General features: G+C 45.1%; 5 protein-coding genes across 5 annotated transcripts; 4 read left to right on the top strand and 1 right to left on the bottom strand.

The window, feature by feature from the left end:
* Window positions 1-798: 798 nt before the first annotated feature.
* DFJ58DRAFT_777243 (uncharacterized protein) lies at window positions 799-1,625 on the top strand. The gene is made up of 2 exons (XM_041389543.1): window positions 799-981; window positions 1,089-1,625. The coding sequence occupies exons 1-2, from the start codon at window positions 976-978 to the stop codon at window positions 1,521-1,523; spliced, it is 441 nt and encodes a 146-aa protein (XP_041246038.1). The 5' UTR covers window positions 799-975; the 3' UTR covers window positions 1,524-1,625.
* A 1,082-nt stretch (window positions 1,626-2,707) lies between these two features.
* On the bottom strand, window positions 2,708-5,092 carry DFJ58DRAFT_725700 (uncharacterized protein; the record flags this gene model as incomplete). Its single annotated transcript, XM_041385278.1, has 14 exons — window positions 2,708-2,884; window positions 2,929-2,969; window positions 3,026-3,074; window positions 3,122-3,313; window positions 3,372-3,454; window positions 3,498-4,027; window positions 4,079-4,142; window positions 4,195-4,233; window positions 4,284-4,313; window positions 4,371-4,376; window positions 4,435-4,684; window positions 4,710-4,908; window positions 4,968-4,985; window positions 5,034-5,092. 14 exons carry the CDS (start codon window positions 5,090-5,092, stop codon window positions 2,708-2,710), a joined length of 1,737 nt encoding a protein of 578 aa, XP_041246039.1.
* Window positions 5,093-8,904: 3,812 nt separating this feature from the next.
* Window positions 8,905-9,066, top strand: DFJ58DRAFT_647816 (uncharacterized protein; the record flags this gene model as incomplete). Its single annotated transcript, XM_041381456.1, has 1 exon — window positions 8,905-9,066. A coding segment is annotated over one exon (162 nt), but the record flags the coding sequence as incomplete, so codon positions are not given.
* A 189-nt stretch (window positions 9,067-9,255) lies between these two features.
* On the top strand, window positions 9,256-9,414 carry DFJ58DRAFT_612862 (uncharacterized protein; the record flags this gene model as incomplete). The annotated part of the gene is made up of 1 exon (XM_041380914.1): window positions 9,256-9,414. A coding segment is annotated over one exon (159 nt), but the record flags the coding sequence as incomplete, so codon positions are not given.
* An 850-nt stretch (window positions 9,415-10,264) lies between these two features.
* DFJ58DRAFT_610129 (uncharacterized protein) lies at window positions 10,265-10,872 on the top strand (the record flags this gene model as incomplete). Its single annotated transcript, XM_041380867.1, has 3 exons — window positions 10,265-10,408; window positions 10,457-10,670; window positions 10,718-10,872. Coding segments are annotated over 3 exons (513 nt in total), but the record flags the coding sequence as incomplete, so codon positions are not given.
* Between the last annotated feature and the right edge of the window lie 1,423 nt (window positions 10,873-12,295).

The following is a 12,295-nucleotide window of genomic DNA, read 5'->3' on the forward strand; positions in this document are numbered from 1 at the left end:
GTTGTGAGATATACAAGTCTTCATTGGAATTGGAGTTTTCTTGAAATTTATTGTATTGCTTTGTCCTTGTGTATAACCTGTATCTATTTAATTTGGTTTTACCAGATTATCTATTAAAAACAGCTCAAGCCCAATTCCATGATGATATTGCCCAGCAAAATCATCTCAACAAAACCCTTTCCCATTGACGTCTTGAAGACCTGGCTGCAAATATCATTCTGCTGTTTCATTCTGTCGCTGTCCACCACAAGATCAAGTGGGTCTCCGTTGATGCTCAAGGAAATGGTGATCCATGTGTCACTGTTGATAGCGTCCACGCTAAACCTGGTCACACTGGAAGCCATCAACGAGATGATGCAGTGCCTGCACATTTCAATACTGTGCTTGTCAACAATGGTACTGGTGATTCTGTGGGTATCGAAAGTAAGCTCAATATTGACTGGGTCTTACTAGTTTTACTTATACAACAAATAAATTTTCAGGCTACCGTGTTGGTCAGATTCGCACCATTTCTCGATCCAACAACGAGATGCACAGTCATTGTTCCCTCCAACATCTCAACCTCCAAAACACTTTGCTTACATTGAATGGTTCACCCCTTTTCTTCAATGCCAGACTCGCGTCATGGTATGTACAAAATTTCTCGTTTCATTTGTTTGGGTGAGAGAGTTGCTAGCAAAATCCCTGTTTTGAACATTGCTCGCAGTGTGCATCTTATACCGAAGTTTGGACCAGTTGCACTAGTGTACCATGGAAATCCACCAAGTTATCCACCTGTGTGGATATCCACCCAGTTATTCACGTGAATAACTAGGTGGATAACTCGAGGTCAAAATTGATAGGGTGGATTATGTGAATAACTCAAATAACAGTATACATGTGCAGGGTTACGCTAAATGGTACTAAATACTCTTAAAGCTTAATTATTGAACACTGCAAATCTACAAGCCTACTTAGTTGGTGGAATGTCAAGCAATGTTTGTTTGGTCGAACATCGACGTGAAAATTGAATGGAATAGTGTGAACTTCAAGTCATTCATCCCCCCAGCCAAGCTTCATGATTCATGATCCACAAAACTTTCAGGCAGCAACACCTCAAAGATCAACTAGTTGAGCTGCGACAATGTCTCAAGGCACTGCCAATGGTCATTCCTGTTCCACCGGCAACAGAATCCAAGTACAAGTCCTCCAACTTCAGCCCAGATGCTGAATGGACTATAGACATCGGCAAGGCTGGTGCTGTCAACCGAGAGTTAGAAGTTAGGTTTGGTAATCATGTCAATGGCCTGAAATTTGTAGAGCAAGGTCCAGAAACAGAGGCCATAGTGGATGTTTTGGAAACATGGATCGAAAAATGTCCAGGTGACATCATCCTCAAGAAGTGGGTGCATGACATCCTCGAAGCTGCGCAAAGTGTCATTCTCGCTGCTGGAAAAGCTGTAAATTACATTTACTTCACACTTCAGAAAAACTCATCACTGACGCACCATACAGTTACCGAAGTATTTGCATCAGTCAAATGACGATCCAGACATAGAGCTTGTGAGCTCCCCAATTAAAAAAGCCAAGGCATTGAAGAAGAAAAAGATCAAGATTGTCAAGTCCAACATGTCTGTCATGCACCTATACACAGATGCTGAACATAAACCTGCAAAGGGAAAAGGTGGTGCGAAAGTTGATCCTCTGATGAGGCAACCAACTTGAGATCTGATAGTCCCTCAAAGAAACTTGATGATCATCGTTTTTGGTCTGTTCAAAGTCCTAAAGAAAGTTGGAGAACGTGCATATAAACTGGACCTACCACGTACCTGGAGAAAAATCCACCCTGTCTTCCATACCACCCTCCTTCGTCCCTATAAGTCACCAGCTTCTCCATTGCAAACAACAACCGCCACCACCACCACCAATAGATCTCAGAGGGCCACCGGAGGTATAAGTTGAAGAGGACCTGGATAGTTGAGAAAGACAAGGAAAAAAAGGAGTTTTTGGTGAAATGGAGGGGGCAACCAAGAGAAGAGAGCACTTTGGAACCGGAATGAAATCTGAAGAATGAGTTTTGAGATGAATGAAGCCTTTCAAAAGTTTTTGATGCGTGACAGAGAGCGTCTCAAGATACATATCCCACGTCGTACGGAATGGAGGTATGCAATGCCCCCAAGGAATTTATGACTGGAGGATAGGGACATTTAGGAGAATTGTCAATGAAGACATCGACCTTGGGAGGGCATCTGCAAACAAGGGGTAGCCTAGACAGCACTGCACAGCACTGTACAGTACCCCAGTCCACACAGCAATGGTTCTGTCTGTGAAGTACCAGACAATACGTCCTGACTCTGTCTAGCTCTGTCCAGACCTGGGACAGAGCTAGAAAATACTGCAACAGACCTGAGACAGTGTGGTGATGCAGAGCACCCAGATAGTGCAGGATGAGGTAGGACTTGCAGTAGCAATACAGTAAACATATATCCATTTATCATAAGGGTTGTGTACTACATGGGAGTGTGTTTAACTATGCAAGATTAATGATTGGTAGATATACGAAATGCAATGGCGATTCCACAGACAATGAGTGTGAACAAATAGAATGATTAGCTAGTCGAGCACAGCTTGGAAGACAATGGCACAAGTCTTCAGCGGCTCTGTCTTGGCACTAGTCTGTGTATGCATCAGTAATGAGATCCATCCATGGTGAGAGAAAACTTGATACCTAGCAGCCCTTTGCCCATCGACGCCTAAACCCACGGCACTTAGATTCATGGTAGCAGTCGCTTTCGATCTGGTCCATCAAGTTCAGGATACCTTCATGAACGGGACGGTATGTATTGACATGCAACTTTTCCGTGTGCCAAACACCCGTCTTGTATTTGTCAAGTGCTGCAGCCAGCTGAAACAAATCAGTGCACATTCAGGAAAAATAAACCGACTTACAATTGTGGCAGCAAGTGCTACTGCACCTTTAGGTACAGAATCTGCAACGATGTCGGGAAAAGATCGAGCCATTGTGTTCTTACCCATGTAATAGTACATCTTGCAGAGATCTCCAGTGCGACATGTGCGAGGTTATCGGTGCGGCCCTGCGTGAGAGGTGAGGTCAGAGCTGATCGAGCAATTTTATTCATACCTGAGCATCCAGTCTGCCTCGTAGGAACCTCCCCCCGTCCAGAAGTTCCTTTATACCATTATGGATGTATTCCACAGCGTCATCATTGTATTCACATTCATCAGCTTGGCGGAAAAGCTCATACCGGCTTTGAACAATCGGGTGTGCTGCTTTCTTGAACTCTGAGTGCATTTTTCCTAAATCATCCCATAACTGTGGTGATATTAAGTCAATGAATCGAACAGCAAAAAAAAGTAAGGAAACGAAATACTATGATAGCCATATCATGCTTGTGCCTCTCCCAATAGCCTTCCTCCACGCCGCGACCTTCTGCAGCAAACTGATCGTGTAGTTCTGCCTAGAATTTTAATCGCATCTTCAGCAAGGAAAGTCTCACGATGAGGGAATGAATTATCGAGGGATTCAAGCCTAGACCGCTTCTTTGCCTTCTCCAGTAAGTCCTTGTACACCGGCGGGTAAGACCGAAGTTGTGTTGGGATGGGGCCGTTTGACCATTTGCGGTTGTTCGTTGCAGGCTGGACTTCATCGTCATCATCACTGTGGTCATCCTTCTCAGTTTGCTCTTCTTCATCTTCCTCGCCTTCTTCAATACGGTCCTGACCTCGTTGGCGAAGGTCTTGCAAATAGTCCAGATTGGGGGACCTAGGACGCCCATTCCTTTCTTGATGCCGAAGGAGGACATCACTGTGTTGACGACGATCAGACGGTTGCGCTTCTGACTGAGCACAACTGCGACGGTTGTGACGGTTGGAAGGCTGCTCTTCAGACTGGACACGACGGTCGTCCTGTTGACGATGGTTGGATGGGTGGTACATTAGGCCGAGCACGATTGGAGAGTCGATAGACAACATTGCAGTTAGTGGCTGGAGCCAATGGCATCCTACGTTGGTTCTTGCGAGGTCCTGGCTGTCCTGCATGTCTATCAGCAGACCTGCATAACAACATGCGTTCTTTCACAGGAGGTGTGTGCGCTGTTCCTCATCTGCGTCAGTGTGATATCCTTCTGGTGTTAATCTGCATTCTAAAGGCGAGGTGTTAAACAAAGAAAACCACGATGAAACAAAGAACCTCACTGCAAAGGCGGGGGTCATCGACTTCGGGTGTTCCTGGTCCTGCATGACAATAGTTAGCTATGTCCAAGACTGTATGAACAAACACGCACTAGTTACATCCAAGTCAGGAGATGATTGTGCTAGAGGGAAAATATTAAGTGCAACAACAAGGAACCGAACTTCAAATTAGTACTTACATTGATCTATGTCCATGCCGAATGGTTCGTCAACTCTTTTCGTTATCATTGGCATCGCCTGGACCATTCATCTCGTCATCCCAGTTGGCCCTGCTGCCCTCCTGATCGTACATCATTGTTTGGTTGATGTCGTGCTCCTCTCCATCGGACCTCATATCTTCATCGATATCGTCACCATCAGGCCTCACACTTTCATCACCATCCTCGTCACTGTCATCACATTCCCCATTACCATCCCCATCCTCATCAGGCTTCGCACCTTCGTTGTCATCGGAAGTGGTCAGATGCAGCCACACGTTGTGCGGATCTGGCGGCTGGTAGAGTGAACCTGTATCGTACCCCGGGTTTGGCGAGGTGTAGACTTATATTAACAGGTCGTTCATTGTGAGACTGATAGCCTGCTTTGGACTCCATAACTGGAGAGAACTGGACACGAGTCTTGGGCTTGGAGTGACGCTTCACTGGCTGAGGTGCCAACTTATTCATGGGCTGCGACTGTAGAGCAGGGTTGGCTTTTCTTTCGCGGATGTCTCGTTGTCTGGATGCGCTCAATATTCGCCATCTGTTGAAGACGTCCTCCATTGCCTCGATTACTACGACTCAAACATCGTGTTCCTATAAAGCAAATGTGAGCGGAAGACAAGAAGTGTTAATTATACTTACCTTCCAGCTCTTTCTTCCTGTTTCTCCTTGTTTGCGGTGCTCTTCTTGCGCAGTGCCATGGTTCAAAATTCAATGGGCAGCTGCAAGGCAATTTCATGTTTGATTGTTATTTATCCGCTGTTTAGTTCGAACTCCGTTAGAATGAATATCCATGACATAATGTAATTATTATTGTAGATACACGAGAACATGAAGCCTCTGTAGAAAAATAGGTATAGTGCGAGTAAAAAGCATAAATGATATATTATGTATGATCAAGATGCACGTCCGCTGCGGTGCCTCCTACCCTGCCTGGTAGAATTCCCTGATCCCCTGGTTGCCCTAATGGCACGAGCAGTATCAGACTTCCCCAATCTTCTGACTCCACTGGTAGTTCTCTGGCGCTTTGCAGAGCATTGATCGTCGGAAAAAGCACTGCCTCTTTTCACCTTGGAAGCTAGAGATGATCTATCACCTTCGATGACAAATGAAGGTGCCTTGCCATCAAAAATGAGCCGCCTGATGCATGTATGGATCGACAGAGGTTCGTCACGGTCATCGTCATCAATGGCCGGCTGGATTGTGTTGATGATTTTTTGTGCGTAAGAGGTGGCTTACAGGTTGGTTTAACATCACGGCCATCAAAGGTTTTCGCGTAGTTGACCTGCTCGCTAAGAAGCGAGCACAGCTTGGTGATGAGAGTCGAAAACGGCTGAAAGTATTGAGTGATGTCCGCTATAATAAGATCTGATCGTTCCAAATGTCGCTGCTTGATCAGTCCTATTGTGTTCCATTCCCCATAGATCCACCGACCGATGATAGTCTCATTGAAAAGCTTATCATCTCGAAGCTTGTCACCAGGGCCATCATACATCACACAGATGTACAGTGGCTCAAAAAACTGTCCGCATGTTTTGACATTTTTCACTATCTATGATATTGTGTGAGAATGAACAAATTCCTCAAGGACATACTTATACCACATTGTAGTATGCTTCAGGGCTTTTATTTGAGCCCTACACCGTGGAAATCGGCGGAGATATGGTGGAGATATAAGGCTTATAAAATGATGACTCATGTGGACAGTTTTTTGAGTGTATATTAAAACTATATAAATCATTATTTATGACACCATAAAAATCATGCCACTATTATATAAATTATAAAGTGGTGTCATTATGTTATTTTATGACTATATCTAACTATATAAACCAGAATATCTCATGTATCATAGTCATAATCACCATGAAAGCCATCTCCTCTGCTCAAAGAGATAATATCCTCTCTCTGTCTTATGCTGGCCTCTCTGCTCGCCAAATTTCCTCTAGAACTGGAATATGCAAGTCCACTGTGGCCAAGTTCATCAAAGAAAGCCACCCAGACAAGGAAAACTCTTGTGGAGGACGTCCATCCAAGCTTACCTCTACTGACAAAAGGGCTATTATCCAACATATCACTACAGGAAAGGCTGATAATGCTGTCCAAGCCACCCATTATATCAATTCCACCATCACTACCCCCTGTCTCTTCACAAACTGTGAGGAATGTTCTCAAGGCAGCTCATCTCAAGGCAGTAACAAAGAAGAAAAAGCCTCTTCTCTCCATCAAACATAGGCAGAGAAGACTAGCCTTTGCCTTAGCTCATCAACACTGGACTGTAGAGGACTGGAAGCATGTTATATGGTCAGATGAGACCAAAATCAATAGGATTGGGTCAGATGGGAAGGTGTATGTATGGAAAAAGAAGGGAGATGGCCTAACAGACAGAGAGGTTAATGGGACTGTCAAGTTTGGAGGAGGTTCTTTAATGGTATGGGGCTGTATGGGATGGAATGGTGTGGGAATGCTTGCTGAGGTTGAGGGGAAGATGAATGCTGAGCAGTATGTGGACATTTTAAATGACCACTTGCTGCCTAGCTTGGCAGAATCAGGGATTGATGAAGAAGATATCATTTTCCAACAGGATAATGATCCCAAGCACACATCCAGAAGAGCTAGGGAATGGTTTGAAGAACATAACATCAATGTTCTTGACTGGCCAGCACAGTCTCCTGATGTCAATGTCATTGAACATCTCTGGGGAACACTCAAGAAAAAGCTTCAAGCCTATGAAAACCCCCCTAAAGGAGTATGGGAGCTTTGGGAGAGAGTAGCAGTGGAATGGGGGGAAGATCACAGCTGAGGATTGCCAGAAATTAATTGAGAGTATGCCTAGAAGGATAGAGGCAGTAATTAAAGCCAAGGGAGGTCATACAAAATACTAGAATACCTGGTTATTACTGTAAAATACTTGAGTCAAAAACTGTCCGCATGAGTCACCATTTTGTGAGCCTTGTATCTCCACCATATCTCCACCGATTCCCACGGTGTAGGGCTCAAATGAAAGCCCTGAAGCCATACTACAATGTGGTATAAGCATGTTTTTGAGGCATTTGTTTGTTCTCACACAATATTATAGATAGTGAAAAATGCCAAAACATACGGACGGTTTTTTGAGCCACTGTATGTAGATGAAGACATATACAAATTACTCCAGGTCGTGGGCAACTGTTTGTTCACGCGGAATGCCATGCTCCAAGTATTGCAGCAGGATGCCACTAGCCATGAACATCAAAGTTCCCTGAAAATAATAAGTTTTGGCAAAACATACAGATACAGATCTACTGACAGTAAGGTCCTGTTGTCCAACAGCACGATCAGTTCCCTTAGAGATCTTTGTCGCATAGTCGTGATTGATTAGGAGACCCCTTGCAATGATGCCATTGGCAGTATACTCGAAAAATATCATGATATTATTGACGCTGATATCACAGTGCAGTATGCCTCGACCAACAATCTCACAATGCACTGTAAGAGAAGTGATTAATGCCTATATATGGTCTGTTTGATTCAACACATACCATTTATCACATCTATTAGACACTCGAGCAACTCCATTCAACTAGTGTTTTAAAGTCCGGTCCGGTCCGGTTTTTTTGGCCATTTTTGGCACAACCGGACCTGGACCGGTCCTAATTTTAACTGTAGTTCCAAAAGACTGGACCGAACTCTGGAAAACCAGTTGCCTTCAGTTGCTGGACCACACTGCAGTAGGTTGCAACCGGTCTTTCAAAAACCAGTCCAGGACTGGTTGTAACTGGTCTAGACTTCGTCATAGTAGAGGAATGTGCTCTACACGTTGTTATATTTGAATGATTCTGTAAGACACTACCAACTAATCAATACTTTGCATCTCCCCACTGCCTCGATTTTCTCTTCAACCTGACCATGAAGTCAACTCGTGTGCGACGACCCACGGAAAAGGTTAACGCAATGGCATCTGCCAAAGCCAAGCACTCACGGCCTTCAAAGACGAAGCAAGTGTCACCAAAAGGGAAGAATCACAAACGGAAAGCTGTATCGAGCAACAGCGAATTAGAAACCAGTGAGAGTGAGGGCTGAACCAAAATGTACTTCGAAAAAGAAACCTCCAGGTCCTTCAAAATCTAAGCGCGCACATCGAAACACGATTGATGAGGTTGTCCACGAGAGTGAGGCCAGTGAAGAAGAAAAAATTGAGCCCTTCGTTGAGGATGCTGAAGATGAAGAGGTAATTGCGACTCGTTTCATTGTCATCTGTGTATTGGACGTCAGCTCAACATCACCGGATAGCAGGAGAGCAATGGCTTGCAGGAACAGCACCACGCTCCTCTACCCGATGTGCTGAAAACAAACAAACAGAGCACAGCTGATTACTCACTGTGTTCTCGGATCGTTGCACGGTAAAGTTTTGCCAGACTAATGGAAATGTAGAAACATCAAAGGGGCGCTGGTTGCAATGTATGCAAGTCAGTAGATCAGATTGAATACTAATATTGAGTACTTACATTGTGCCTGTAGAGATGATAAGGATTTTGTCGCAAAGCATGGAAAACGCAAGGCATTCCACGTCGGAAGTAATTCTTCGTGTCGGCAACACATCCGAAGTCATTATGAGGTATACAAGAGTAAATGTAAAGAACTGGGCCTGAAGGAAAATTACCATGCGATACTGCGTGATATAGCGAAGCTGCAGGTGAAAAGGAAGAAACAAGGGAAGGACATCCAACAAGATCTAGGCCAGATGTTCCAGAAGTCGCAAAACAAAGAGTATTCAAGGGAGGATGTGCTATGCACAGTTGCTGAATTTTGTGGTCTGCGATGATCAGGTGAGTGATATCGATGATCCATGAGATTCGGAAAATGCTGAAACAGTGTTGTCGTGCAGAGCCTTGTAGTGGCTGACAAACCCACATTTAGAAATTGTTTGGTGGCAATGCGGCCAAATGCTATACTGGCAGACATACCTTCAACTCATGATGTGTCAGCTTACATTCACAACGCATTCATTGAATTCTTCAAGGATCTCAAGGTCCGAATGCAGGTGAGTACTAGTACTGCTCCATATTCCTCTGATATATCTTACAAAATATTACAGGCTACTACAACCGGCCTTATTTCAACGACTACAGACTTGTGGTCTGTTGATCAGACGAAGGCCGCATTTCTAGGCTTAACGGCTCACTGGATCGAGGCTAATGCCTCCGGTATATGGACACTTTTTTCACAGGTCATCGCTTTCAGAGGTATATCTGGAGCGCATAGTGGGCACAACCTTGCACGCTATCTTTTTGGATTGTATGAGCGTGCAGGAATTATCAATGGGCAGTCAAGCAAGGTATGTACTCTACCATCCACGTCTCAATTTCTGTGTGCTGAGTTCTACAATAGCTTTCTGTATTACTGCCGACAATACTAGCAACAACGACACCACTTGCGACATCATCGAGTTACTGTTTCACCGCCGCCACATATACAACTTCAATGCACTCGACAGCGTCTTCCTTGTCTTGCCCACGTGGTCAACCTCGCCGTCACTGACGTTATGTCGGTTATCACACGCATCGCCAACATTGAGACCACAACCGCAATATGGGAGTTTGACCCATTGCTCCCTAATAACCACGTTCTCGGAGACTCGCTTGATGTTTGTAGCTGCGGTGCGTACACTTGCCATTAAGGTACGTTTTCACTGCTGCCCATAAGTTCTATCATCTAACATATCTTTACAGATTCAGTCCTCAGGTCAACGCATTGAGTACTTTGAGACCTTGCAAGTCAAGTGTGGGATCCCGATACCACTGAAAATCCCCCTCCACAGTAATGTACGCTGGGGGAAACGGCTCATGGGATGCTTCGGACGCGCCTATCACCTACGACAGGCCATCAATCTCTTCGTCTCCTCCGCTGACGAACCTTTTGGGCCAATCACATCCGTTCAGCGCCATGGACGGGTCACAAAGCACATCCCATGGACTGCGTTTGCACTCAAGACATCGGACTGGGAGCGCGTGAACGATACACGAATCATAATCTCAGTAAGTCATGACTAGTCTCTCATTGGCAATTTTGACTGACATTTTTAGGATGCTAATGATATTCAACAATACTTCTCCTCTGAACAACAACCAACACTATGGCACGCGATACCTGCTATGGAGGAGCTACAGATGGCTTGGGAATCAAAGAGGGAGAATTTGCAGTTCGCGCTGTACAAGGAGGCTATCGAGCAGGGTCTCGCGAAGATTGGAAAGTATTATGGCAAATTTGACAACAAACCAGTCTACATTCTTGCGCTTGGTACGTCTATCATATTTCATTGTATTTTTGACTAATTAAATGTGCAGTACTACACCCATACTACAAACTCGCGTATATCGCTATGGCATGGGGCGGTCCTGAAGAACAGGCAAAGGAACGAGACACTGGCAATCCAAACACCAAGAATTGGCACGACGAAGCACTCAAGGTAGTCGAAACAACTATGGAGGAGTATTGGATCGCGCATAAAAGCACTTGTAGACTCAGGACGCGCCCCTGCCAACACCATCAACAACGACTCAACAGTGTCGACTGTCAAAACCATGGAGTCCGAATACGATCACCATTGCCGCATGTTAGTTCAGCAGGCGGTCTACGAGCACAACGCTGTATGGGCAGCCGAGCTTCATCGTTACCTCAAGGATATGCCGGACGATGTTAGTAAAGAGACAGACATTGTTCAGTGGTGGGCGGTGAGTCTATCTAATATGTTCCAACATACTTTTTATCTCATATCACACAGAGACATTCATCTAAATATCCTACCCTTGCGAGAATCGCAATGGACATTTGTGCCATACCAGCATCTTCAGTCCTGTGTGAACGATTGTTTTCAGTGGGCGCAGAGATTGCAACAGATCGCCGCTCAAGACTTGGCGCAGACAAATTCGAGCAACTCCAGATCCTCAAGCATACGTGGCGAGATTCCATTGCGGATAGGGCTGCTTCCAACTCTTCCACTACACAGGAAGTCTCGCTGGAGGAATTCAAAGAGCTGCTGACCCTCGACAAGAATTTCGTTGAGTGGGATCAATCTGAGGATGAGAATCACGAGATGGTCACTGTGTAGTTTGCTTTCCTTACATGTCTTAGAATTAGAAGTTCATTGTATCATTGTGCAACCGGTTTCACTTGTGACCAGTCGCAACCGATTTTATCGGTCTTGAATTTCTGATCAATGTCAGGCAACCGAGACCGAAGTTTAGTAAAATATAGGGCAACCGCAACCTCAGTCCGGTTGCAACCGTTGGCGGTCCGGTTCGGTTGCCAGTTTTTTTTTCGGTCTGACAACCGGACTTTAAAACACTACATTCGACGAGAGAAGTAAGTGATTGGAGCAGCATATGGTTCCAGGACCAAGTGTCAATGGATACACAGCTCAGCCGTGTTTGTTCCTGGGGGTAATGTTTTTTGACGAGGACCTGTGGTATCAGGAGACCCAGAGACCTGAACGTTCCATGACTTGACGAGCTTTGGAACCCCTCGGATATCTTTCAGCATCTCCAGAATTTCTTCTTCTACACTCGAGCGGGGTGGCGATGGACCAAGTATCCTTTACTACATAGATGCGGGGTCGCTTTGCCCGTTTGCCTCTGATGACAATGTCATCGCATGTGTCTGGGTCCTGGACGTGCCAGCATGTGGTGGCTCTGCCTCTGATGGAGGCCCTTGCAAAAATTGGCTTGATGATGTGGTAGGTCTTGTGTCACAACCCTTATAACGAATTAACGCAGGGGCAGAGACTAGGACTCAAACAAAGGATATCACAACAAAAAGGATAAGGAACAGCAGGTACGTCTTGGATTGCTAGCAATGAGCTAATACACAAGAGGTTTGAACTAAAGAACTACCGACTACAATGAGCTACCTATATACATATATTG

The sequence above is a fragment of the Suillus subalutaceus genome (assembly GCF_016647625.1).
Source record: "Suillus subalutaceus strain FC151 chromosome Unknown DFJ58scaffold_29, whole genome shotgun sequence".
In the NCBI taxonomy this organism is placed as follows: Eukaryota; Fungi; Basidiomycota; class Agaricomycetes; order Boletales; family Suillaceae; genus Suillus; species Suillus subalutaceus.